At 42.8% G+C, this 26,328-nt stretch overlaps 2 protein-coding genes across 2 annotated transcripts in view; one reads left to right on the plus strand and one right to left on the minus strand.

Moving 5' to 3' along the window:
* ikbkb (inhibitor of nuclear factor kappa B kinase subunit beta) overlaps nucleotides 1–3,020 on the minus strand; it is a 28,755-nt gene extending 25,735 nt beyond the window's left edge. Inside the window, exons 1-2 of the mRNA XM_036526710.1 lie at nucleotides 2,621–3,020; nucleotides 196–322 (exon numbers count right to left, since the gene is read on the minus strand). Of these exons, the coding sequence (XP_036382603.1) occupies nucleotides 196–300 (105 nt within the window). The 5' untranslated portion in view covers nucleotides 301–322; nucleotides 2,621–3,020. The remainder of the gene's footprint in view (nucleotides 1–195; nucleotides 323–2,620) is intronic.
* A 4,353-nt stretch (nucleotides 3,021–7,373) lies between these two features.
* On the plus strand, nucleotides 7,374–25,936 carry plat (plasminogen activator, tissue). The gene is made up of 15 exons (XM_036526711.1): nucleotides 7,374–7,514; nucleotides 14,768–14,862; nucleotides 15,348–15,390; nucleotides 16,189–16,323; nucleotides 17,239–17,349; nucleotides 18,544–18,718; nucleotides 19,120–19,211; nucleotides 19,375–19,552; nucleotides 19,877–19,962; nucleotides 20,274–20,336; nucleotides 20,785–20,995; nucleotides 21,343–21,479; nucleotides 22,053–22,193; nucleotides 23,458–23,606; nucleotides 24,457–25,936. The coding sequence occupies exons 2-15, from the start codon at nucleotides 14,800–14,802 to the stop codon at nucleotides 24,622–24,624; spliced, it is 1,752 nt and encodes a 583-aa protein (XP_036382604.1). The 5' UTR covers nucleotides 7,374–7,514; nucleotides 14,768–14,799; the 3' UTR covers nucleotides 24,625–25,936.
* The last annotated feature ends 392 nt before the right edge of the window (nucleotides 25,937–26,328 follow it).

A 26,328-nucleotide genomic window follows, 5' to 3' on the forward strand; every position in this document is an offset into this window, starting at 1 on the left:
GCAATACAAACCAAAAAATGAGCACAACACACTCTGTCTGTGGGTATACCACTACTGACGATGACATGCAAAGTGAACCTAAAATTGCTGTCCAATACACTACTAACAGCATTTAGTGGAGCAAGTGGAGCAAACACAAACAATTCTACTGCAGCACTTTCACAATAGCAGCAGTAACTGTGCCCGGTGCTGTACCTTGTTCTGCCATCGTGTGACGTTCCCGAAGCCTCCTGTTCCCAGACGCTCCTTCAGTTCCCAAGGGCCACAGCTCTGTGGCTGCTGGGGGGGCCCACGGTTCATCACTCTCTCGCTGACCTGGGTTCTGTAGGGAGGATGGATTGACATAGTCAGCCTTATCCAATACGTACACAGCTGACCCCTCAAAGCGGCCTTTCCTACATGTGTGGGTAACAAGGCTTCAAAACAAGCAGAACAACGTGAGCTCATCGGCTGATAACAAATTGCACACCCCAGGGCCCACAAGTGGCTCCGTCAGCAAAGGTAGATGTTACGAGTGCTGGCCAAGCTCTACAGTGAAGACATCACTAGTTTGAGTCTGAGCTACATCATTACCGAGAGTCCGGAGTGGCCGGGCATGGGAGAATATAAATTCCACAGTCAGAATAAAAAATAAAAGGAAAAAAAAAAGAAATTATGAAATTTCTCTTTCTGATTTAATTTTCAAGTTGGGGTGAATAAAGTGGAAAAATAATAAAAATTCTTAAAAATATAGGATCAACAGACCATCAAGCCAAATAGCTATTAGCATCCAAAGCTTTGGTAGAATATAGTTCTCAAATCCCTGGTCTTGGAAGATTCCAAGTATTATCAGTGGGTTAACAGTGGGTTTACAAGTCTATCTCAGAGTACTTTGGTGCTCTGGGTGATGGCTGCTCATATGGACACAAATTTGGAGGGTGCTACTATTCGGGAGACTGACTGCACGTGTGCAAATAAGCAACATTTATTGTCACATCATTTAATATGTAGGGAATGTACTGCAACTGTGCACAACTGGTGCAGCTGTGCACAAAATAAGTCTTAAATAAGAATGAAACGCAGATGCAAAGCTGAAATAGCCTGCATATCCACACATTTCCAAGACAAAGACACACTTGTCAATGGACTGAAAAACATATACACATCAGTTGTTATAATGAAAAAAGGTTTCATATATAGGTCATATAGGTCGTTACGTGTTGCATATTGTTTCACAGAATTATGAAAATATTACACAAAGCAACAGTATGTCTTTTGGTAACTTGGAATATTCTATAGCAAAACCCTAAGACTAATTAAAGTGGGATAGTGACCATCAACATTACTATAAATATGGCTAAATTGTGTCCAAGTAGTAAAATGATGCATTGCCAATATTTCCTTCATAAACAATTGCACTCTTAAACTATCCATGTCCACCACTGTTGATGTAGACAGCCTGTGAAACATGTGATACAGAAACACTTCCAATACTTGCATGACACCAATTTTTAAGAAAGAATGTGTAGTTAAATAGATACTTGGCATCAAGTAAATCTTGTATTTTCTGTGCTATTTAATCATCATATTTTGAGCAACGTTTTCATTTCATTTTTAGCACTTGCTCTTGCTTGCAGCACAGGCAACACCCATACTCTACTCTGGTTTGCTAAACTATGTCCTCTCCCAGTTGCACAGCTGTGTGCAGGCCCTGCAGGTGAACCCTTAAAAGTTTTTCTCAATAGAAATACTGTTCTTCCCTGCCACAGGTAAATATGTCACTCCGCTGCTAAAAAGACTGGACTTCTTTACACCGTAGTCAACAACCCCTAAGTATTATGAACATGTTTAAATACTACCCCTGTTATAGGTTTTTCCTTGCTCTAAAAATGTACATTAATTTGAAATTACTGATTAGGGTAGACAAGATTCTCTCACCTTGGCTCCACACTTATGCTAACAGCACGGAGAATTAACCACCGTAACAATGCCTAGTCTACACTTGCGGAAGTTATGGGAGAATGAGACTTCATGAATCCCAAAACGGGTATGATGTCCTCACTCATATGAATCTATCACATTGTTTTGTAATCGAGAGTAAAGTCTTTAGATTTGTTCATGAGTTAATGATTCGGAGCACACACAGTGGTTCCAGCTACGGGGTTCACGTAAGACTATAGTCTATAGTCTAATAGTTAGCTATACATTGCTATATAGCTATACAGTGAATAGTTAATATCGATCAACGATGTACTTGACAGTACCAGAGAGGAAAATTTCAAGTATATTTAATAATTTCGTTTCATTTTGTGAATTGAAACTGTACGTATTCACCGAAAAAAAAAATATGCAAAACGTTACAGCTATACTAGCAAGCGAGCCACCAACACATAGCAGGTATAGGAAGACAAATGTTTCGTGAGGAAATATTGGACAATAGCTTGCTCCTAGCTAGTTTGAAAGTAACTTATTTAGGTGGATATTTAAGAGCTAACCGAAAACAAGGACGCAGTCTATACATAATAATCCATGTTACTAAGTGACAAAAACATAAGCACAGACGCCTACATTCAAATCCGTAACTCTGACGTTGAGGAAACAATTTAACGTGAATCCTCATATGGTTATATCGTAGCCTTACCTCCTTACTGATGCTAACTCACGGGTATCCTTTGGGATTAACTTGTCAGTGCAACTGGTCCCAGGGCGAGGCACCTTTTAGATCTTTAGAAAGAGCTCATTAATACTTTCCGATGGTGATATCGAAAGGCATGTTCACATTGAACCGATGCTGGTTTGTTAGCTAGCCAGCTAGCCAGCCACGTTGTGTGCACTTTCCTAATTTACCGTTTGCTAGACTACAACCCTCACTGTTTCTTTCAGAACTCGATGGCTGAGTGTTAGCTAGCCAGCTAGCTAACAAGCTTGCAACATAATGTCATCCATGTGTCGAGAGATATGTAGTTATTTAAATATAAGAAACACTTAAAGTACGTTATCAATATCTTAGCTATACTGTCCCCTGAGGGCTGTTTTGCTAACTCGTGTCTACTTCCTGAAAATGTATTTCCTGTAATTTTTAACTAGTAACGCACCACTCGCCTCATCCATTCCGGGAGCCCCGCCCGGAAAACGTGTTAAACTAGCAGTTTGTATTGAAAGACAGTTACACCGTACAGCTATCAAATAGGTCAAAGAAGTTAAAGAGTTGAGATTAAAGAGCAGGGGGTGATGGAGAGGCAGGGAAGAGCACAGACCTGGTGGAAATGATCAGCCTGGGAAAATCCTGTAGGGACTTAAGCAGTCTAGAGCACCAGCCACTTGTTGGTAATAAGGTGGTAATAATAATAACAGTAATGATAGTAGTGGTAATAGTAATAACAATAATCATCATCATCACTTTTCATACAATAAAACACAGCCCAAACTGCTTCGCAGACAGCTAAACATTATGACAGAAAGATGATAAAATCAAACCATGAAACTATAGGGGAGAGATATTTTGCAGATTGATTACAGTGTCTTTCAAGCAGCATGGGTGGGCACAAAAATACTAAATATTATTACTTTAATAAATCATATCTGAACAATTATTTTAGATGCAAATGTGACATTTTACAAAATATTCTTAGGAAGATTTTTTTATGGCAAGTTTCAGGACAAGCTGAAAGGGTAATGCCAATTTCACATTGATTTACTCACTGTACTGAAAAAAACTCCCAAGGGGACAGATGGGTAATACAAAATGTACTTTTAGGAAGATAATACATTCATTCTTCCAACTTAGTTCATCAGACACCTGACTCTTTACTCAACTGAAGGCAAAGAAAATCTTTGTGGTGATGGAAAATTACAGTTGATGGCTGAAATAAACAGACACTTGTGGTTGAGTGTGTTTGGAAGTTGCACGTCACATCAGCATTTTCCATTTCAGTGCATGACAGATGCAATTATATATGCTGTATACTTTTAACTTATTTGTGATTATGCAACAGCTCACCGATTAAATCCACTCAATATCTATTAGTTGGCACTAGCTACTCCTGAAAGGACCTTTCTGGGAACAAACACTACTGGTGGGAAAACTGTGGAGGCAAACCTCTTAAATGGCTACGCGAACCTCATGTACAACATCAACTGTTAGCTTAGTCATTACATCCAAAAATGTTTAATGACAGATCTGGTGAACACTATCATAGTCTTTCTCCTTCGCTCAAGGTGATGATCACCTCAAAAAGGAGGTTTGCTCTAACATATTTTAAGGAAATTGTTCAATGGATTTAACTGGAAATATACCAGCTTTTTAGTGAGTTTTATACTGTAATCATAAATAATCTAGATAATTAAGTTGGGCATGATTGAGTTTAAGGGTCATCTAAGGGTCATTCCTTGGTATTCTGTTCATCAAAGAGGGCACTTTAAGAGACACCAAAGCCAAAACCACCTTTGGTGCAACAAGTTACTACTTAGGCTAGTTGTGTAAACCATGACGAAAAACAGAGAACTTCATTTGCGTAAACACAGGCTGTTGCAGAGGAAACCATCGCAGAGGGATTTTTTATTTCCAATAAAAAATTAAATCTGTGAATTAATGTACCACATAAAGTGTGTCACTGAAAAAAGAGGAAAAGCTGGATAGACCAGCATTTAGTCACTCCCTCAAACAACTATCATCCTATGGTTCACTTGACAAATGAACATTCAATGAGAATGAACTCAGGCGCCTCTCAGGATATTTGGTGTCCCTTTGTACATTTTATGGAGGATGCTGGCTTTGGAGAAGTATATATAAAATAATAGTATAATGACTGTTGAATGTTGATGAATGTTGAATGTTGTTAAATTTAGTAAAAAAAAAATGGATATGTGAAATCTGCCTTGTAGACAACATCATGCTGGCCTAGTTCTTGTAAAAAAACAGAAAACAATTAACATTTTTTCCAATCTGTTTAAAAGCCAATTAATTGCCTAAGGTTACAGTGTTTATTTTAACATTACATTGCAGCAATCTTAGTAAAATGTAATACATGGTAATAAAATATGCCCCCTAATTTTTGGGGGATCAGGTGAGGAAGGATATTTTATGTTTTTGTTTATACTGTATGTATTACAGTGTTGTGAGATGTTGTCTGATAGGCCTGCTTACTTCCTATTGCTATACATTTTGGCCTTCTCTCCTCAACCTCAGCTACTTTTTAAGTCACGCTGACCTTTCCAGACAGGTGAAACTGTACCACCTGTTGCCATCTCAATTTTAATGGCATCATTATGACAAACATTGTGTTTCCCCCAATGAGAGACTCTAGTTCACAGACTCTGCTTGCCTGGTTTACTATGCATCCCATAAGAGTGGCAGTTTAATGCTGAAGAAAGGCTTACAGATTGATGCCCCATGTGGTTCTGCAACCCAGCCTGGCCTATTCTATCTTTCATAATGACGAGCACAGACACAAGATGCTCGAGTGTCATCACTACCAGTGCAGGCACAGGCTGTTCTAATTATTTTTCATTACTATTAGCATAGAAACGAGCCACTCCATGTTGCATCATTATGAGGTAAAACACAAGGTACTCTAACTGTCTTTAATCATGACTAGTGCAGACACAGGAAACACTGTGTTTTATCACTACCAGGCAAGAAACAGGCCACTAATTCTGTGTTCCTGCTTGTCACATGCAAAAGTGGTTGGCTCCTGATGAATGTAAAATGTAAGGTTAACTAATGATCATCTTCCAGAAAACAGGTCAAGGTGTACTAATGCAATACGGCCATCTATGACCGTATCGACTTAATAGTTGTACTAAGGCTACAGGGCAAAACATGGCCAAGTGTGGGAAAAAAAAAGCTTTTTCGAGAACAAACACTCTACATGTGGGTTTTCCCACAGCCTCTAGAACCTGACAATTAGGACAGACTGTGCTGTGTCATTGGGGATTCCAGATACAGCACCCAGAAATGTTTTTGAAGAACTGAAATTACTCCACTGTCATGTTTACAAACAGATCACAGGCATGACGTGGACAATATGCAGATGACCATCATGCTTATACAGTATGTTGAAAGGTAGTATTGCCTTGTTTGGGCAGTAACTTCCTGCTACTGTTTACAGAATAAGGTGCTTGCTTCTCCTCCAGAAATGTGCACGCTGTACAAATACACTTCACTGACATTTAGATGGATAGGAGGAGTATTTTTTTGCTTCATAACATTACTCTCTCACAGTGTGACAAATATCACTGTTAATCTGCTGGATATTACATTAACTTGGTTACTAATATAACTATTTGGCTTCCAAACGTTGATGTACAGTACCACACTCAATTGCATGCAAATCCAACTACAATGAAAGATATGAAGTCATATGAGAATTGTGTCATTGAAATCAAACCAGACATTCATTTTTCTCAAGAACAATAAACTGGTATAAATTATTTCCTCATTCTAAATAACTTGTGGTCATGATCCCCATGTTTCCACGAAATTTTAACAAGTGCTATGGTGCTATGCTACACTGGTGATATAGTGACAGATTTCCTGATTGGCTGCAATTTTGTCAGACAGCTCTTTGGCAGGGATTTGTGTCACGTATGAACCAGCCAGTGAACAGCCACACACTGGACTGGAATGGGTCGCAACCACACAATCCCCGAGGATTGTTCCTGACTCAAAACAAGGGGAAAAACAGCAAAAATACAGCAGTAAACGTAAATTCGCTTTTATTTTGTGCAAACTTTTTTTTGTAATTCCCCGGGGCCTATTTCTGCTAGCAAGAAATGCTACAGCTTGGTGGTGTCGGTAAACTCTTTCCACTTATGGTTCAACGACAGACATCTCATATCCCCTTAATTTGAGGAACAGCGATCCCAGACTAACCGGACTGCCAATTCCTAGCACAAGCACAGAGCCAGCTCCTGGGGGGATTGGTCGCATGATAATCCTTGGAAATATGACAGTTCAGAAAGTCGCGACAGGAAGACACCTTAGAGAGACCTCACCCACATAACAGAAGCAGGGTCGTGTGCACATGGTGTGTAGCCCCTTATTTTATCCTATTTTGTTTGTTCATTTCATTCACTGCTCTTTACACTGCTGGGGAAGTTACCAATTTTCTAAAATTCGTAAATATTTAGGGTCTATATTATGAAACCTGCAGTTGAGGTCGGAAATTTCCCCAGCATGACGGACAGAGTCAAGAAAACCATGAACGTAAAATAGTATATTAATTACCTCAGAAGGACGTCGCTGATGTCATGATGATTGTATCTCCGTATCAGTAACTTAGGCATGGTGCCAACCAGCTGCATTCCGTCTCCCCCCCGTAACGCTGCGCTGTCCGCCCATCTTACATCGCCCGCCCCTCTCTGCTCTGTCATTTCCAAACAGGCTCCCTTCCTCCGCGGAAGAGCGCCGTGAATAAATACAGATCGGAACAATCCAGCGAACACATTTCAGCTAGAGACTGGGACTTCAAGGACAACATCCTAATCGCAACCAAGGGGGCATTCGTAACCTCAAAAGCGCCCACTTTTAAAAGGTAAGACGGGACAAGAATGTCTGTTTACAGAGATTTTTGAGTGTGTTGTTTCTCCTTCTTGTGTTAAGTATTGCACATACGCGATTTATATTATAGCATCAGTGCTACTAGACGCATCTAATATGAATCAGAAGTTTGTTTCCCGTTCACACTGAATAGCAATGGATAGTTATGAGGTTCCTTTCTGTGCGTAAGATCGGTAAGATATGTTTATTTGGTAGTTTGGTATGTATACGTATTATACTAAAATATCACAATTTACGATAATATATACATATATAAATGTATACATTTTGCTAAATTATTTTATTGGCAAAGTCTACCACTAATTCTAGTTGTCAAATAAGACTGCTAAATTGATATTTCACTTAAGATCATGCAATGACAACACATGTAAAAAATAAATGAATAAATAAAATAATTTAGCAAAATAAGATAAAAAAAAACGAAATTACTACACCGTAGTTGTTTGATTTTCAGCTTCACTGCCCACTCCAATAGCGCAGTTTAAAAAGGGCTGAAGCTGGTCACATTGAGTATTACTTAAATCTGAAATAATGAGCTTATTGTGTGTGAGACTGAGTATGCTTTCAAAGAATGTGGAAGAAGGACCGTGTCTGTGTTACTTTTTGCGTGAGAAGAATTTCATGCAGCTCTGAACTGCAAATGCACTTTGCAGTTCAGAGTGCCACTATTTTATCAGATTTGGGTTGGTGTGCGGATCCTGTTCCTCTGTGGATTCAGAGTCACAGACCCATAGGACTGGCATGGAAAAGTAAACAGCACAACAGTATCAACTGGTAGTGAAAAGAGACAAAGAAGACAGTCACCGGGAGTCTAAAAAAAGAACACAATATAATACTATAGCAGAGAAGAGTCATTACTGCAGCCAAATGGGATATATGCCTCACAGTATTTACAAAATATAGGACACTTAGTCACATAATGAAGCACTTCAGGTGTTTATAGTGCTTCACTAGTATGATGAAGTGCTCAGCAGACAGGTGCTATTAACAGAAGAATGGTACTAACTATTGCACATTTTAATTCCTTTACTAGCTCTTTAGCATGACTCTTCATCAACGGAAAATTTGGCTTTTGGTTTGGATGTAAATGAATCTGAGGTTGTCAGTAAAGGTAACCCAAGTATTTCTGAGCATGAGGGAAGCTCTTAATCCAGTTGTATTATGTTGCCTAACATTCAGACTCTCAGCTAGTGCCATCGTTGCGATCACGTCAAGAATGCCCGCAAAAGGAGCTCTATTGAACAAACACAAACTTCCTTGGCTCCTTGATGATAACTGTGGGATAACCCGTGGAATTTCAGACCGAAACGAGCCCCTGTGCCCCCCCGCCTTGTAATATGCTTGAAGTGCCAGGCCCTCTCCTGTGTGGAATTAGCGAGCATCCAGCCCTTATCAGAATGATGACAGCGGGTGCGTCAAGGGCTCGTCATAACTCTGGAATTCCAGAGGACTATTTCTTGTTGCACCACATCTACTCACAGACAAACAGGTGATAGAGACCATTTATCACTGGGGAGACCAGGCCTTTTGCGTCCCTTCCTGGTTCACGTAAGGAGGCTTGTGTCATTATCTAAACGTCTGAACTTAAAAGAGCTTAGGCAATGGAAATAGACGTTCAACAAGGACAGAATGCACAGAATAGACCGCTTCTCTTGGTTTAAACCTATACAATATGTTTGCAGGTGGCTTCTGCCACCTGGGGTAATCCACTCCTGGAATGCATGGAGGGATTACTCCTGATTTCACAACCACCAACTGTACCTCCAACTTGCTCAGTTGCTTAGTAACTCAGTGATCCTGTACATTTTGTACATGCCTGTGGCTTGTTCATCCAGCTGAGCTGTGCCGATCTCAGTACATCACTAGGGTGTCTGCTGATTCAGCTGATGTAGGGGCTCCTGTTTGTCCAGCCTTTTCCTGGCAGCCACCCCTTTTTGCACTCTGCTCCTGAGGTCAGAAGTTACTGTCTCTGCTGCCCTCCAAGGTGAGGGACAATGGGGGACCATAGCAACTGCTGATGCTAGTTTATGTATGCTGGTTGCAGAACAGACTCTACTTGATATACACCTCAATGTAATTCTGCCAATGATGGCTTTGCTTTGATGTGTTGTCCCATTTGTTTGACAGAGAGTGAACAATTTTATTTTTCATTGGCTGTAGAGTAATACACCTTAGGTATCAGAAAGCTATATGGGAAGAAATCTCTGGCGCATGCGCATGGAAGCTGTGGTTAGAACAATGTTGCTACAAGCTAAGCTCAGCTGTGTGTCTCAGATCTGAAGTGTTCTTTTGAAGTCTTGAGTGGTCTTTCTCCGCCTTTCTCTCTCTCTTTGTCTTTGTCTGCCTTTTTACTTTAGGTCTCATTAATGCATGACTAAACGTGTATTCTCACACACTTCCTGCGTCCCTCTGAAAACCCCCATCTCTTTTCCCCCTGCTTCCCTCACTGTCCACAAGTGATGATGTCAGAGCCCTGTGCCCAAGATGACTGGTCACAGCATCAGCCTGCAAGTGCGTCTATACCCTCTTTGTTCTTAGAACAAGTCAGCGCTTTCTTGTAAAAGCTTCCCAAGGTATCATTGTCTGCTCTCAGACTTTTCTTTCAGTTGTGCTCTTCTGTACCGAACCTGTTTGTACCTCTCACCATTATGTACAGAAACACAACCCCACAAAGAGCACATTCATTTCCACTGTTACAAAGATAACTCCATTCGAGACTAGTTCACATCTCAGGTTGGCTGTTACTCAAATAGCTTGTCTGTGTTGAGTGTAGCTAATGGCTGTGAAAAGGATGCTGATACCATGTTGTGGCTAACTAGGTTTTCATCTCATGATCTTCTGACACACAGTACATAGGTGGTTGGTAACTAAGCTGTTTTGTTAAGGCACTGAAAAAAAGACAGTTATTAATTTAAGTTAAGTTAATCTTTGGTTGCTCCACTCTTGTTTAAAGCAATGCTTTACCTCGGAATGCTTGGCACACGCTCTCTTTGTGCAAATACCTAATGGCATTAATTAATTGGATAGAGTTTGGTGTTTTGCAGACATCATGGAGTGGCTTTTTCAGTGGTATAAATGTATTCAAATACCATTGTCAGATGGAATGTTGTTTATTAGACAAGAGGCAGCAGCCCTCGACTCAACCTGCCTTTTTATTGTGGCATGCAAAATGAGAAAAGCCTTCCAGGCTAGGGCCTGCCATCCCAGTCCAGAACCCTGTGGTTCGGAGAGACAGCCAAGCTCCAGAGAGACTCTCTGTAAAGGAGCAAAAATGCGAGAGAGGGTTGTCTCTCGGTGACCCCCAGCTCTCTGAGACTGCAGCCAGGCCTGATGAGGGGGTGAGTCAGCGTGGTTGACTTGGCTAACATAAAACAGATCAGCGGCTCTTGGGGAGGTTGGCGGGGGTGGGGGGGGGGCTGTTCCCCACAGTCTGGCGGAGGTGCAAGGAGACCAGCCGAGGTCAGCAAAGAGTGGGATGGAGGTGGGGGTGGGGGACACTTTTGCTTCATATCCTCCTTTGCTCACGCCTGTGTTTGTGTGTCAGCTGCGGCCATATGTTTCCTGCCGGCTGGGCGTTTGCATGACAGGCATCCTTTAAAAACGTGTTAAAAAAAGCGTGAGGCAGGAACATAAGCATGGGCAACCGCACAGATGCATGCTGCATGAACGCGTGCTTGTTACAGCTCGGCTATAAATATGCCAGTCGAAGAGACACTGCTTGGGTCTGAGCTGCACTGGTGAAACCCAGGTTGGTACAGCACTACTGATCTTTGCATGCAGTGACGTGAATGTATCTGAGCATCTGGACATGGGCCAGCAGACAACCTGTGGGAGTGAAAATGAAACAAGATGAAGAATGCCAGATATTGTGAAAAGGGGTACACAGTTGGGGGGGGGGGGGGGGGGGGGGGGGGGGTGGAAAGGGAGAGAATATCAGGAGTTACAATGGAAGGATTGAGGGCAAAATAAAGCACAAAGAATTAAAAGGGATAGAGGGAGAGTAAGAGAAAACTCACTCTCAGAAAAAACTCCAGAAAGCAGGTGTCATCTGTGAAAAAGATGTTTGTCTAGCATTCTGATGACTTGCAAAGTAAATATAAACAGTAAGAGAGAAAGGAGGGAGAACAAGAAAAGAGAAAGAAGAATGCTGAAAGAAGCTGTACTAGATCTGAACAGGAACTGAACAGGAAATCTTTGATTCTGATTGTGATGTTAAACTTTGCCGAAAGCAATACCTTTCTTCTTTGATCTTTTATTGCTAACACAATATGAAAGAGCCCTGAGTCTTGACCTGGCTAACACAATGGTAAACATGAAATGAACACCATATCCATGAACAGTCTTATAAAATACACAAGAGTAACTGGAGAATTATGAAATAGTGAGACAGGGAATCATTTAGTTGTTATTTTATGACAAGTTAATTTATGACAGGAACTGATTCTGTATATGTATAAGACACCTTTGCACCTATTACATGCAGTGTTTGTATGAGAGAGAGGGAAAGCTGCTTTAAAGCAAGTTTCAACAGCCATGCAAAGTAAGACTGTTGAAGGCAAGTGAAAGCACTCCAAACTGGTCTAATCAGACTACCCTCTTAGCTGTAGTCAGGGAGTCCGAGGCTCTAACAATACAACTTCAAATCCATGAGTCAGCAGGTGCTTTTCAACCCCGCCTCATCCCACTACCCCACAGCTCTCTGTGAACTTGAAAAGCTTTCAGGGGGAAAAAGCTTAATCCTGCTGTCTGAATGGGCCACAACACCACTGCAGCTCCAACATCCACTCAATCCCTGTGTTGCTATATTTAAGCATGCCTGGTTTTAACAATGGAAAACACAAAGTGGCCTCAAGTCCTGTCTGCATCTGGGTCGAGTTTTTAACCGTCTTAGTCACTCCTGGGCAAACCCACAGGCCATGCACGAGAGCCAAATGCGTTCTTTCTCTCCCGTCTCTCCGGCTGAGTCATGCTCGAGGTCATAGCTGACATCAAAGTATCAAAGTAATGGGGCCTCACTACCCCGTGTGCTGGAGCGAAACTCTCCTGTGTGCTGGAGAGAGGGGGAGTATTGCGAACAGAGACCCTTCTGTGTGGCTGCCAAGCACATCTGGGGATCACAAAGGTGGTGTCCTGTGTGTCCACTGTAGTGCAGGTGCAGTACAGAGAAAACATTTAAGGAATTGTTCTTCTCCTCACGTTGATTCTGCTTCTGGCACCCTCCCTGGGACAGAGGTTCTATGGCTTTGTTACCATCACTGTATCTGCAGGCCTGCTGATGCCAGTTACTTCTATTTGTTTATTTTTCTACTTCATACACAACGGCCCTGCCCCTGTTCCTTTGTGGCCAAATTACAAGGTTAAAACATGGTTTTTGCTTCACTGAACATTACCACAGCGTCCCTGCAATGTATGGAGACATTCTGTGTTGCCCGTTGGTGTCTCTCCTTATCGCTGGAATCCTGCGCAGTCTGCACTTTCCCCTTAGGGCCTTCAGTTCCAGCAAAGAGCTGAAATTAGAATGACAGGCAGAGATGAGAGAGGGGCTTCCATCCTGTTTGTCCCACAGTGGGCACGAGTTATAACCACTGCAAACTTCAGATATGAGTTCCCTCTGAGATAGGGGGGAGACACAGTGATAGAGAGACAGAGAGAGAAAGATCTGACACTTTCGGGGAATAGTATAGCATAGCTAATACATAGTGTACATGGGAATAGAATTTAGTGCAAAGAAAAGAGTTTTTTGTTTCGGTAATGATAAATGTGAGGAATGTGAGCAGATAGTGAAGGAGGGGACCTTCCGTAGAGGGAACCAGAGGGGTGAGGCCGTTTTGGCAAGACGAAGGTCGCGTGCGGCTAAAGGATCTTGATCGTTCCTGTTCAGGAAGGAATGGGGGAAGGACAGTCATGCACCCAAGGAAATAGGAGGGAGAAAAATAAAACATATTGTCAGCAGTAAGACTTTAGCATAGGCAACAAAAGGAAAAGCAGAAGAACTCCGTACCAGTTAGAACGGATGAGGACAACGAAGATATTCAACGGTTCCTGGATTGCTAACCCATTTTTCACTCGTTGGCTTGTTTCTGTGCCTCAGAAATTCATGGACACTTTAAACTCCAAAGCTCTCCCTGCACCTCTGTCAGAAACACATGGATTTCAGGAAATACAAGGAATTCTAAAAAGTAATCAGTCCAAGTTCCAAGATTTTGATCAATATAAACACTCCCAGTCCCATTTTCCGGCACAAACTCTACAGGAAACAGCACTGCAGTTCAAAGAAATTAAACAATACTATTAGACAATTGCAGTTTCTGTGCCCACTAGAACAATCGGCTGCTGAAACCATGTTTATGATTTACTGTCCAGCTGGCACAACTTAATGGTTGTCCTGAATGAGGGTGGGAGGGGTCCTTTTCCAAAGGTGGTTGTATTTAAACAACTTCCAAGACTCACATTTCTGTCTGTTAATCTAAGCTTAGATCACATTTACAAAAGCTGTTGGAAAAACACATGTACTAAAATCTGGATACTTAACTCCTAAGTTTCTGTCCTCTCATTCCAATCCCAACCTAGCTTCTGTATAGCTATGGTACTGTCACATCATGGCCGTGTTGAAAGAGCCTTATGTTATTGTTTAGACGAAGTTGACTCCTGAAATTTGCACCTACACTGTATGCTCCAAAGCAGTTGCGTGAGATCTTGCATGTTTCTTGAGCCATCCATATTGTCTGGGACTTTGTCCCTTGGAAAATGTGTCAGAATTACGCTATAATTTTTTTTTATCGTAATTGACATCCAAGGAAAGTTCTGCTAGTCTGTCCCTCTCCCTCTTCCCAAAGTTCAGCAAAATTGAATCAGACTTCTGATTTTGTGTGTGGTGTAGTACACAGAGAAGAATCCCTCAGAAAATAACTTGTGGCCTGCAATGGCCCACAGCTTTTGGGAGAAGGAGTATGACTCATGTAAAGCACTCTTCTTACAAGACTGATCTACCCATGAGAAATACATAATTTTGTAATTATTGTAACAGGAGTGCACTCTGTGATTAAGGGCTGCGCAGCCAATTGTACTGCCGGATAACAAAGCATGTGGCAAGCTGGGTGAGCATACAGGAAGCTGTATTCAGGTCCACCTGTAACTCAGATGGCTTAGAGTCAGCAAGTATGTGACCTCCCAGTTCATTCTCTAGATGGATAATGAAAGTGTCATTTTGGCATTTGTTTTTTCCAGGCACAGAGGTCCAGATATACTTGAAAAAAGCCATGACCAGACTGCTGGCACCTTTGATCCTCCTGTCAGCTCTCTGCTGCTCTCTAGCGGACGAGGTAGGCATTGCAAGATCACAGTTAAAACAATAACAACACCCACAAGGCTATGAACATTTGCATATTGTTTTCTGTGTGGCCTTACATAAAATGTTCTAAAGATGGAGGTCATGTGGTTCCTCCTCCTATTTCCTACACAGTAATATTTTCCATTCTTCCTCTGCTGCCATCAGTTTGTCCATGTGTTTCTTCCATTCACCCACTCCTTCCATGTTTCCAGTTCTGCCCTCCCCATTCCTCCCTGTTTTATTTATCCTCCCCAGTGTTATCCTCACTTCACCCCTCTTTCCCCATCACTTGCTCCCTTCATTCACTCCTCCTCCTTTCACTTCTCTCCCACCATCCATTCCTTATTCTTTTGTCTGGGAGATTCATTCCGCGTGGCCTCCACTGTTGCCATGGCACTCCCTGTTACCATGGCTCTTGAGACACAATGAAGACTCTAACATACAGGGTGTCCTGTCCTCCTCTCTCCCCCTTTGCAGATGGTGCTGCACCGATTCAGAAGAGGTTCACGAAGCTATGGAGGTGAGACTGCCTGTGATGCCATACGCACTGCGACTGATATCCAGTATATCTGATCAGCCCTCCACATGAAGTGCTGTGCTCTGTTTTTTCTCTCTCTTCGTGAAATACACCAAAGCATTGCTAAACCATTTAAAGGTAGGGAATGTATCTGACACAAAAAGGCACTGTCCACTAGAAAAGAAGCAGATCAACGCTTTGGCCAACGGTCCTTTTTCCAATATGCACTGGATCTGGACCTTGAGGGCTCTCTCTTGAGCATGGCATGTAGAATTAAAAGAGATGGAATAGGGGAAGTTGCTCAGTGATAAATTGGACTTCTGCCATAGAAACTGGAATGAGTTCTGTTTCAGATATTTATTCAGATAACATTAAATAAAGCCAGGTCAAGACTCGGGGCTCTTTCAGTCCCAATCCCCCACCCTCCTGCTTTCTTCTGTTGGATGTTCCCCTTCCTCCTCTGTAGGTTCCATCCCTCTCCCCCACCCTATTTTTCTCCAATCTCCTGTTTTTTTCCCCCTCTCTCTGATCTCTCTTCCGTCCCTCTGTCCCAGATTTGGCAAGATTAGTACCCTGTTATAGATCTCTGTGGCATTTCCAGACCTGACCTCACCCCCCAATCTTGATCATATATGTAGCTTCACATATAATACTATATGTCACTGATTCCCTTCTGCTCCTTCCTCTTTTCCTTTCCTGTCCTCGTCCTCTTTGTTTTTCCATAGATGTAGTGTAATAATCCCATCATGTCTGTGTGTGTGTGTTCCCCACCATTCCCTCCCACCCCCTTCTGTCTCTCAGACCGCTGTGTGGACAGTCAGTCAGCTGCAGTGCGGGTTCGCGGGGAGACCTGGCTACGCTGGAGGGGCCAGCGGGCAGAGTTCTGCCGCTGTGCGGCACGAGGGCGAGAGCGTTGTCACTCGGTACCCGTCATCAGTGAGTGGAGCCTGACCTTAACTTCAGTTTATCCACACAGACACTTGCAAACGCACACAGGCACATATACGTGCGCACACATGCACACACACACACACACACACACACACACACATACGCACACACGCGCACACACTTCACACACCTTCTTTCTGTCCGTCCTCCCATTGACACTTGTCTCTCTGCCTCCCAACATTTCTGTCCCTTTGTGCCAGTCTCTCCCTCTCTTTCCCCAATCCTCATACTGACGTCACTACCAGACAGATGAGGCCTTTTGGCGGCAGACAGGCATGAGGAGTAATAGGGGGGATTCTGTCATGGGGTGGAAACAATTAAGGATCCTGACCATCATCATGTAGACTTTTAAAAACTGTATCAATAACACTTGGCGCTTGGTCTCAAACAAGTATGCACAACCTCCAGGGATGAACTTGGCAAGGGCCAAACAACCAGCCCCAAAGAAAAACACTGAAATTAGAACCACATTTTCACGCTGCGGTCATGCCTGAGCTCATGGTGTCTGGATGAAAAAGAGGGAGGAGTGTGTGTGTAGGGGGGTGGGTGGGAGTCGGGGTGTGTGTGTGTGTAAGGGGTTGGGAGGTGCTGGTGATGGGGAGAGAAAAAGACGAATGGTGGTGATTTAGCTTTGTTTCACTTTCTTTCATTTATTTACTTGAAATGATACAAATTATAAAACAAAAGTAATTGGTCTCCCATTGGTTATTGTGTTACATGGTTATTTCACTTCCATCCTTAAGAAGCAGTCGTGTAAGTCACCAGCTGCTTCAGCCAGGCTAAAGCAACTTCGGATAGAATTCATGAACTGAGGCAGATGGTAGCTGGGATTGCAATAGGATGAGGCGATGTTCAAATTCTGGCCTGTGTCTCAAACATGTTTCCCATCTCCACCTGCAGCGTGCTACTCCTCACGGTGCTACAACGGGGGGACGTGCAAAGAGGCGGTATACTCCACGGACTATCTATGCCAGTGTCCTCCAGGATTCTCTGGGCCTCAGTGTGAGATCAGTAAGTGTCAGCGAATCACATAGCAGGAACACAAAGACAGCTAGAGAAAAAGGTTGCTGGCTGGTCAGGAATTTATTCAGCTATTGCTTTGATTACACTGGAAAGCCTACGTATGTGAGAAATAAATGCAAGCAAATATACCACATAAATGTAGAAATGCATTGTAGATTGAATTGTAGATTGTAATATAGTATTTATTTAATGTATTATACATTGAGTAATAATATGTTGGGTGTGACATGAACTTATAGTACAGTACTTTTGAAAAGTACAACATAACATATTTTTGGATCCTTTTGCATGGAACTTAAGAGCTAATTAGAGACAGTGCCCTTCTCTGTATGCCCCAGTTACAATTAGCTGAATAAGTTGCACAATACTTTTTCAGTTGGTTGAATGACGACACAAGGCATCACGCCGTGTCACAATAACATGCAGACAATGAGGTTATGGCCCTTCCACTCACAACATGACTCATTTTCAAGCACCCAAGCGCTGTGGTTTGGAAGTTGGTCCAAATGGAACTGTCAGCAATGAAAAATGGGCCTGATGGTCGGCTGACACTCATTTGTTCAGCTGCAAAGAGCCCCACCCTCTCAGTGTGCGTGTGTGTGCGACAGGAGCCAACTATCTGCTGACCAACAAGCTCAGTCAGTTCATATTTACCGATGTTGTGTTGCGTTGCTTTGCTGTGTCGACTGCATGTGTCACGCTTGGTTCCTGGAAGACCGTCTCTGTGGTCCAACCACTGCTCTTAATAATCCCAGTCATTTCCTGATAATTTTTAAATTACATATTTGTTAATGATATCTCACATTTTAAGGTCATACTAGGGCCCTGTGCTCAAGAACTGGTTACTACCCCATATTTTGGGAAGTGCAGGTCTGAATGAATGAGAATTAGTTGGAACAAACATAGCCTTCGAGGAACTGAGTTTGGCACCACTGGTTTACACGTAGGGTACTAAAATACAGAGGAACCCTCTTAGCATCTTCTTTGTTTCGTTGTCATATGTGTTGACACATTGCAAGTGTAAGAAAAACAGCCACACAGAACCAGTGGCAAGTCTGCTGATGGCTCCAATGATAACAGCTCTGATAGTCAGCAGGATGCAGTGTTGAAGGTTGACTTTAAGCACGCTTATCCGTGTGTTTTGCATGACCTTACCGTGTCGTTACACCCTTCCGTCTATAGATACGAATGAGAAGTGCACCATTGACCGGGGCGTGAGTTACCGCGGCACGTGGAGCGTCAGTCAGACCGGAGCCGAGTGCATTAACTGGAACTCCACAGCCCTGAGGGGAAAGAAGTACACGGCGATGAGGCCGGACGCGGGGACCCTGGGGCTGGGCAATCACAACTACTGCAGGTGCGCTACAAAGTTACACTGCATCTGGGGACCTTCATGGCTGTACCCAAAGGCGGACACTGAACATGTCCTCCATGATAATGTACCCACAGGCCAATACTACACATCTTCACCATTATTATGCGCACACTGATACATTGCATTATTGGCATTTAGCAGAGATGATACCAGACATAGAGTAGAAGCTATAAGCCCACTGATAACACACACAGCGTTTAGTGTCTACACTAATACTACACACATGCAGTTTTGGCAAGACACCCATACTTACGTGTACAGTGTTAACTAAATTCCCAAACTAGGGTCACATCGAGATCAGTGAAAATGTCATAACTGTTGAAGCAGCACCTGGCAGCAGTGACTGATCTTATTCTCACTTCCTGCCACTGTCACCAATCCAGGAATCCTGACAATGACACTATGTCTTGGTGCTACGTCTACAAAGGCCTCCAAGTCACCTGGGAGTTTTGCACCCTGCCCGCCTGTCCCTCAGGTAAGAGACACCCCCCCCCCCACTCCAACGTCACACACACACACACACACATACGCATGCAGACAGTCAAGAACCTAGACTGGAATCCAGCCTGTTTTCTGTATCTATCTTTGACATCATATTAGTTGCTCTGTTTGACTGTTGACTGTTGTCCTGTGTGCAGACCAAAATCTGGAGTGTGTCAAAGATGATAATGGACAGTCATACCGTGGGACGAAAGCAGTGACCAAGGGGGGGTCAAAGTGCCTGCCCTGGGACTCACCTGTTGTGGCTCGCAAAGTGAATAACGCCTGGCGATCTAATGCCAGGGAGACAGGCCTGGGCAGTCACAGCTACTGCAGGTGCGTACATTGCTCACCACACACCGAGATACATCTAGTGCTATCTTTGCATAACACATTGTACATCACTGGCCTCACTCATCCAGCCTTTAATGCTGGTGGCATGGCACACACATTAATGCAGACAGACCTTCACATGGGCGCGCATGCCCACAGTGAACGGAAACTGGATGCTACATTAACAGAGGCTTACTCACACCAGCTTCCAGCAGCTATATCACACACTTAAACATGCAAACACAAACACACACTCACATTGTTGGTTCAACACATCCATAAATTGCGATAAATGTGACATTACCAGGAGCCCCCTCTATTCCTCAGGAACCCAGACAGTGACCTGAGCCCCTGGTGCCATGTGTACAAGGGCTCCCAGCTGACGTGGGAGCACTGTGACATCCCCAAGTGTGGTGAGTCACTGAGACGTTGTTATTACGCTAGGATTACTTCAATATTGTGTCACTGGGGCTGGTTTGGGGTGTTTCCTTCTATTGACCTATTACTGTCACTGCTTTGTTATGGCTGATGGATTCCACGAAACGATGACTACCACTGGACTGTTATTATGTAGCTCACAGCTGCTTTGACTGTGTTCCTTTAGCACGCTGTTATTAAGATATGTCTCAGGAGCCCATGCTGGTTCACTTTGCAAGGCAAATGGAAGGTATTCTTTTTTCGCTGTGTGTCCTCTGAACAAATCCATCTATCGTCTTTACTGCAGCAAGACGACCATCGGGCGGCACCACACTTGGCCCTCGGTCACCAATTACCACCACTAACAGAGGTAGGCTGACACATCAAACATGTCATCATTTGTATACTCGACAGACCATAATGACTAACCAGCACCCCCCTCATCACTTCCTTGCCCGTGTAAACATTTACATAACATAAGTTGAGCTGTAACTTAAAACATTTTTTCTCAATTATATAGAAATGAAAACTTCAAGGTGGTGTGTAGGTCAAGCAAAAACATTGTTGTTCCTTGATACGTGTCTTTTATGTAACCAAGAACTATAGTTGTCAGATCAAGGCACAGATTTGTAACTTGACTCTTCTGTCCCGCTATTCACAAAAGCAATGAGCAAATGTTCCACTGAGCACAGGGCAAATTCATGGCGTGTTAATATGCTAAGATGTTATGACCTTTGGCTCAATTCCCCACTCTTTCTTTTCTCTTCTTTTCTTGCTCTCATCCCCACTCCACCCCACGCCATCCCACAATGGTCCAGCCACCTGCGGGAAAAGAGTGGACACGCCCATGTCACGCCTTAGTCCCATGTTCCGGATCCGTGGGGGTCAGGAGAGTGACATCACCGCCCAGCCATGGCAAGCGGCCATCACTTTCTACAGCCGGCGCGCCAAGACCCAGGTGTTCCTCTGCGGGGCGGTGCTAATCGACTCCTGCTGGGTGCTGTCAGCTGCCCACTGCTTTCAGGAACGGTATGCCATCAGCCCCCCTCATCAGCCCTGTAACATAGGCTCCCTCTGTCACTCGTTTTTTCAGTGAGGGGCAATGTCTACTTGTTATATTAGCAGGGTTCATCTGTGGACTTGATAAAAAATTTACCATTACCATTTCACACAATAGTCATTTTACCGCATATCTTGTTGTGACTTATCTTGTCAGTTGCTTGTGTGCGTTTCGTCCCTGTAAGAAACAGTTATTTCCTTTGCTGGTTACCTGCATGTCTTTTTGAGCAGTTTTAAGGGCTGAGTTAGAGCATGATATCTGTGTGTGTGAGCACTTGTGTATGTAGACGTGGTGTGTGACTCTCCGTGTTGTTCAGTCATGCAGCAGGGGCCCTCCAGGTGGTCATGGGCCGGACGTTTCGGCAGAGGAATTCCAGCAGTGAGCAGATCTTCAGTGTGGAAAAATACTGGTTGCATCAGCAATATGATGAAGAAACATATGACAATGACATCGGTGAGCCAGCCCGAGCTACCCGCTGACCAGTGCACCATCAAGCTGCCAGTGACGCTTTTTGTTATATTTGCCATGTTTCTGCTTTGTAATAGTACGGCATGCCTTTCACAAAGATGTCACCATGAGATCATCTCAGGCAACTCATTTGTTTTGTAACATTTTAATTGACCAGTGAGTGTGACTGATTGTGTTATTAATACACTGGTGTCATTCCAACACACACCACACATTCTTCAGTGGGTACTCAGTGACATTAAAGCTAGGAAGTTATGAGACATATCATTCAATCATAAATGTACAGTCCAAGTCTTACAAGTTAGTGAATTTACCAGGTGTGTTCCTGAGACAGCATATGTTGGAGTGGTTAAAGACTTTACAGAGACTGTACACCTGGGGGTCATAGGTTTGAATCCTAAGTGGGCTACTGCTCTTACAACCCCTTAAGCAAAGCTCTTTACCCATAATCATTTCAGTTTTTAACAATAAGTAAAAGTGTCAGTATAATAAAATGCTGTGGTTAAAAGCCACTGCCACCGTGCTAATGGGTTTGTTATGTCCTCTTTTCACTTTCAGCTCTGTTGAAGCTTAAGAGCGACGTGGGTATCTGTGCTATCAATTCCCCTGAGGTCCTCCCAGCCTGCCTGCCTGAGCCCAGCCTGGTGCTGCCGGACTGGACTGAGTGCGAGATCTCGGGATACGGGAAAGAGAAAGAGTGTAAGATCTCCCCTTCCACAGCACTCACATACAACAGGTCCGAATGGCTCCCACTGAAAAGGACCAGAGAATGTTAAACCTATTTTGTGGATATGAATTTCCATACAATTAAAGGGTAAAGGTCCATTGAAGGGTCTTGGAGTCCATTGAAGAGATCACATCTGGCCATAGGCCAAGGTTGTTGACTCCCCCACGCATTTGTATATCACAAATAGCGACAAGAAAAGGGGGGGATGGGGTTGAGGAGGGATGCCGGGACAGGTGACATGAAAAGTAAGTGGCAAACGGGATATTTATAGTCATGGATGGAACCGGTTTGACAAGGCTTGCTTAACTGCATGGGTGTTATCTCCTCCCAAATCTTCTGTTGGAGCTTCACTTATGTTGCTGTAGTTATTGAGTTATGTATGTAAGTGCCGTTGCAGTAGTGTTCAATGTCATCATGCTCCCGCTAACCACAAATGACACTGTAAAGGCTGCAAGATATGCGGACTGTGAAAGCTACACATGCTTCACTTCCTGTTGTATATGGAGACTTTTCTGAGCCAAACTGAAAATGAAACATTGAAGTGGAAAAGAGATTGTGGCTGGTGGTTTGGAACCTCCAGCAGAATAGCTTCTATCATACATGCACCAAGGGATGAGACTTGCTTGGTCTTGGAATGAAGTCATTAAAGCATCTTGAATTATACAAAATTATGTCATTCAGAAAAAAATGGGTCTTGTGGGAAATATTTTGTCATAGGTAGTTATAACTAACTGGCTACAGGAATCAGGATTAGCCCAGCAAGGCAGTCCTTGCTTGCAATAGTAATGTGTCACATGAGAAAACTAGCTAGCTAGTAATTGGACTAGATCTACCTTAAGTCTTTTCCTTTCAATAACAAGATTTTCAATAGCATATTTATAGCAATATTATAGCATATCAATAGCAAGGTTCATATTCTTTTGGGAATTGTCTCAATTTCTTGCATAATGACAAAGCTCAAACCCTGAATGACAAAAGCAGTCATCTCTGACTCACTGTGTGCTTAACATTGGGCACTCTACTTAAACTATACGCACAGAACAAATTCATAAATACATGAATGTTCTGTGGACATCCTAGGGGAATTTCCACTTCAAAGAACGACTCCAAACAAGACCCACAGACTCTAACCCTAGAGGATTGGTGTCACCCTTCCATGGGCTGCCATTTTGTGCTTGTGCTGACATCATTGTACTGGTGTTGATGCTCTTGCTTCTGCCTCTCTCTATCCCCCAGTTGATGCATTCTACTCTGAGCGAGTGAAGAGAGGCCGTGTACGGCTTTGGCCACACAACCTTTGTGTGCCTGAGAGACTGTCCGGCCGCCTGGTCACCCAGAACATGCTCTGCGCCGGAGACACCCGTGGATTGGATGATGCCTGCAAGGTGAGCACATTGCCCACTATGAGGCACAAGCCACCACCGTAACAGAGACATCAGGTCCTTCTGTGTGACTGGGGTTCACTAGCAGGAGGAAGACTCGGAGTGGGAATCTGTGTCAATCTCTTCAAAAATTTTCCCAGCACTATTAATATGCAATATCAATACCTCAGTGCTGTGTAAAGCCAATTAACATTCAAATATTACAGCTTGACTGGCATTGCTGAATTAACACTGATGGTGCTAATTTAATGACTGGTAGCTGCATTAGTGATGTTAACTTTGAATGTATGGTACAGAAATGCTGTATTTTCATGCACAAGACTAAGTACTCTGATGCAGGGTCTATTGATGAACTCCTTTCCAGCACCTTTGATCTCTTCCTGGTCACCTTGTGTCTCAGTTTTGACTTAACAAGAATTAAAACAATGTATGCTGCTGATTAAGGCAGTGACTGATTAGGGCAGATGTCGCTTTTTAACCAACCAGTGGTCAAATACAGTTACACATAGACACACACATACACACACAATAACAATTACAATGAACCTGCTTTGAAATGAAGTAGATTCAATCTGCTTAGTTATTGGTAGTTTTGAATTGGCAATTAAAACAAGGATCCTCCATAAACACACAAGCATTTAACAGTGTAAAACAATTAACACACATTACTAAAACAAGTCAGATCTTTGGGAGCAGGTGAAGACTCCTTATGTGCACCATGATGCAAACAAAAACAAGAAAAAACAGGAAAGGAAATCAAAATACAGAGTATAAACAGCAGCACTTGCAACAGGAACAATGATCATTAGCGTAGCTAACAACTTTCCATCTCCCATCCTCCCCCTCTTATTAGGGAGATTCCGGTGGTCCACTGGTCTGCCCGAAGGATGGCCGTCTGACACTCATGGGGCTCATCAGCTGGGGGGATGGCTGCGGAAAGAAGGACACCCCGGGGGTGTACACCCGCGTCACACGGTACATTGACTGGATCACCAACACGATGACGGGCCGGAACAACTGAAACTGACTGCTCGTATTCAGCACACATGTGCAGCTGGTTTGTGGCTGGGCCATCAGGCTGGGCTTCTGCTGGGACACTCTTCAATGCCTCAGCTAATGTTAGCTGTGGTTCTCCGGTTCACACGGTCGCGTGGAAGAAGCAGGCAGAAAAATGGACCATCGAATGCAGAGAGGCGTACAAAGAGGAGCTTGTCTCTACAGCCTGTCTCTTCATTTTTTAATCACCCATTTTTCTGTTGATTTGTCATGAAAATGAAATGGACATTGAAATGCTGGCATAATACCTATAGCAGATTAATGTTTATTATAACCCGCCTCAGCTGATTTCAGAACAGGCAAAGGTTTTCCCCCTCTGTGCATCACACATATTTCAGTATGCCTCCTATAGTGGCACTGTCCTTTGATCATCTACCATATTCCTTTAATAGAAAGATACTTGGTGATGTTCATACAGACTGGGTAATAACCTGTCAGGGGAAAATTATTTGTCCCTGCTTTTAATCGATACAATTTTTTTCTGTTGCTGTATTAAAATTTTTGTCCAAAGTTTGTTGACAAAGTCGACTGATACCTCCATCACAACGATACACAATCACTGCTGTGCAAAAGTCATAGTCATTTAGCATTGTTACTATCTGATGCAAAGGGAAGTTGAAATGTTATGGATATTTAGCATTTTGTTTTTTGTCCCTTTCTCAACACTGATGTATGGACAATGCCAGTTTAAACTTCTGCCAGTGCTGTTATCAATACAATGCCTGTCTTGTTTTTATTCCTTAAGGATATTATCTTCAAGATATGTACAGTTTCACACAGACATATGTATATGCATACATATGTGTGATTGTAGTGTTTTGGAGTACCCTCAATTTTGAAATCAATCCCTGACAAAAGTTTAGAACACTACACATAAGAGAATCTGCTGGGGCGGAGTTGCAACACAATGCAGCATTAAGGCAGACTTTTAATTCTGCCTTCGTTTTTAGGTTATTGGGCTTGACCCCAGACCTAAACATATACATTCAAGATCAATAAAAATAAACAGCGGAGATAAGTTTGAAGCAAACGACTACGGCGGCTGACTGCAATGCATGTGGAACACACTCAAAAATGCAAAATTTCATTTGTGTATGTAGGTGTTTTTACATTATGCTTGCTTCAGTAGATTTTAAAGACTTTTTAACGTGTGTATTAATTTAATATTTATGTATTTATAGACTGTAACAAATCATGTTAGCCATGTGAGATACATGTAATATGTTTGATTTATACATCCTTATTTATTTTTTTATGTGTTTTTGTTAGCTTTTTGATGGGGGATCTATGAAATATATAAATTTTTGAAGTAAATCTTTTTATATCAAAAATTTGTGGCTGGTATACAAATTTTGTGCTCACATACATAACCATACAGGTCCTAAAAGAGTTTTTCCAACCTGAGGTCTCAATTAATTTAGTGGTGAATTTTCCATATTGATTTTACAAACATTTGAATTGTTACTTGGCCATTGAATTTCAGCTCAAGAGAAAACACAAGCAACACCTTCAAGCCTGGACAGACCTGACAGAGTGAAAAACATTTTAGCCAGAGTTTCTCCACAGCTAAGGGCACAACTATTCCAGCTGCATATCGTTTCATTTTTTGCTGTGGGTGATGGTCTGTTTTGTGCTATGAGTGACAGTGTGTTGAAAAGAAATAGCTTTG

The sequence above is a fragment of the Megalops cyprinoides genome, chromosome 4, assembly GCF_013368585.1.
Source record: "Megalops cyprinoides isolate fMegCyp1 chromosome 4, fMegCyp1.pri, whole genome shotgun sequence".
NCBI lineage: Eukaryota > Metazoa > Chordata > Actinopteri > Elopiformes > Megalopidae > Megalops > Megalops cyprinoides.

Coding starts and splice junctions, on each gene's coding strand:
- plat (XM_036526711.1), top strand. CDS start 14,800: ATGACCAGACTGCTGGCACCTTTGATCCTCCTGTCAGCTCTCTGCTGC. Junction 14,863..15,347: donor GCTGCTCTCTAGCGGACGAG/GTAGGCATTGCA, acceptor CCCCCTTTGCAG/ATGGTGCTGCACCGATTCAG. Junction 16,324..17,238: donor TCACTCGGTACCCGTCATCA/GTGAGTGGAGCC, acceptor CTCCACCTGCAG/CGTGCTACTCCTCACGGTGC.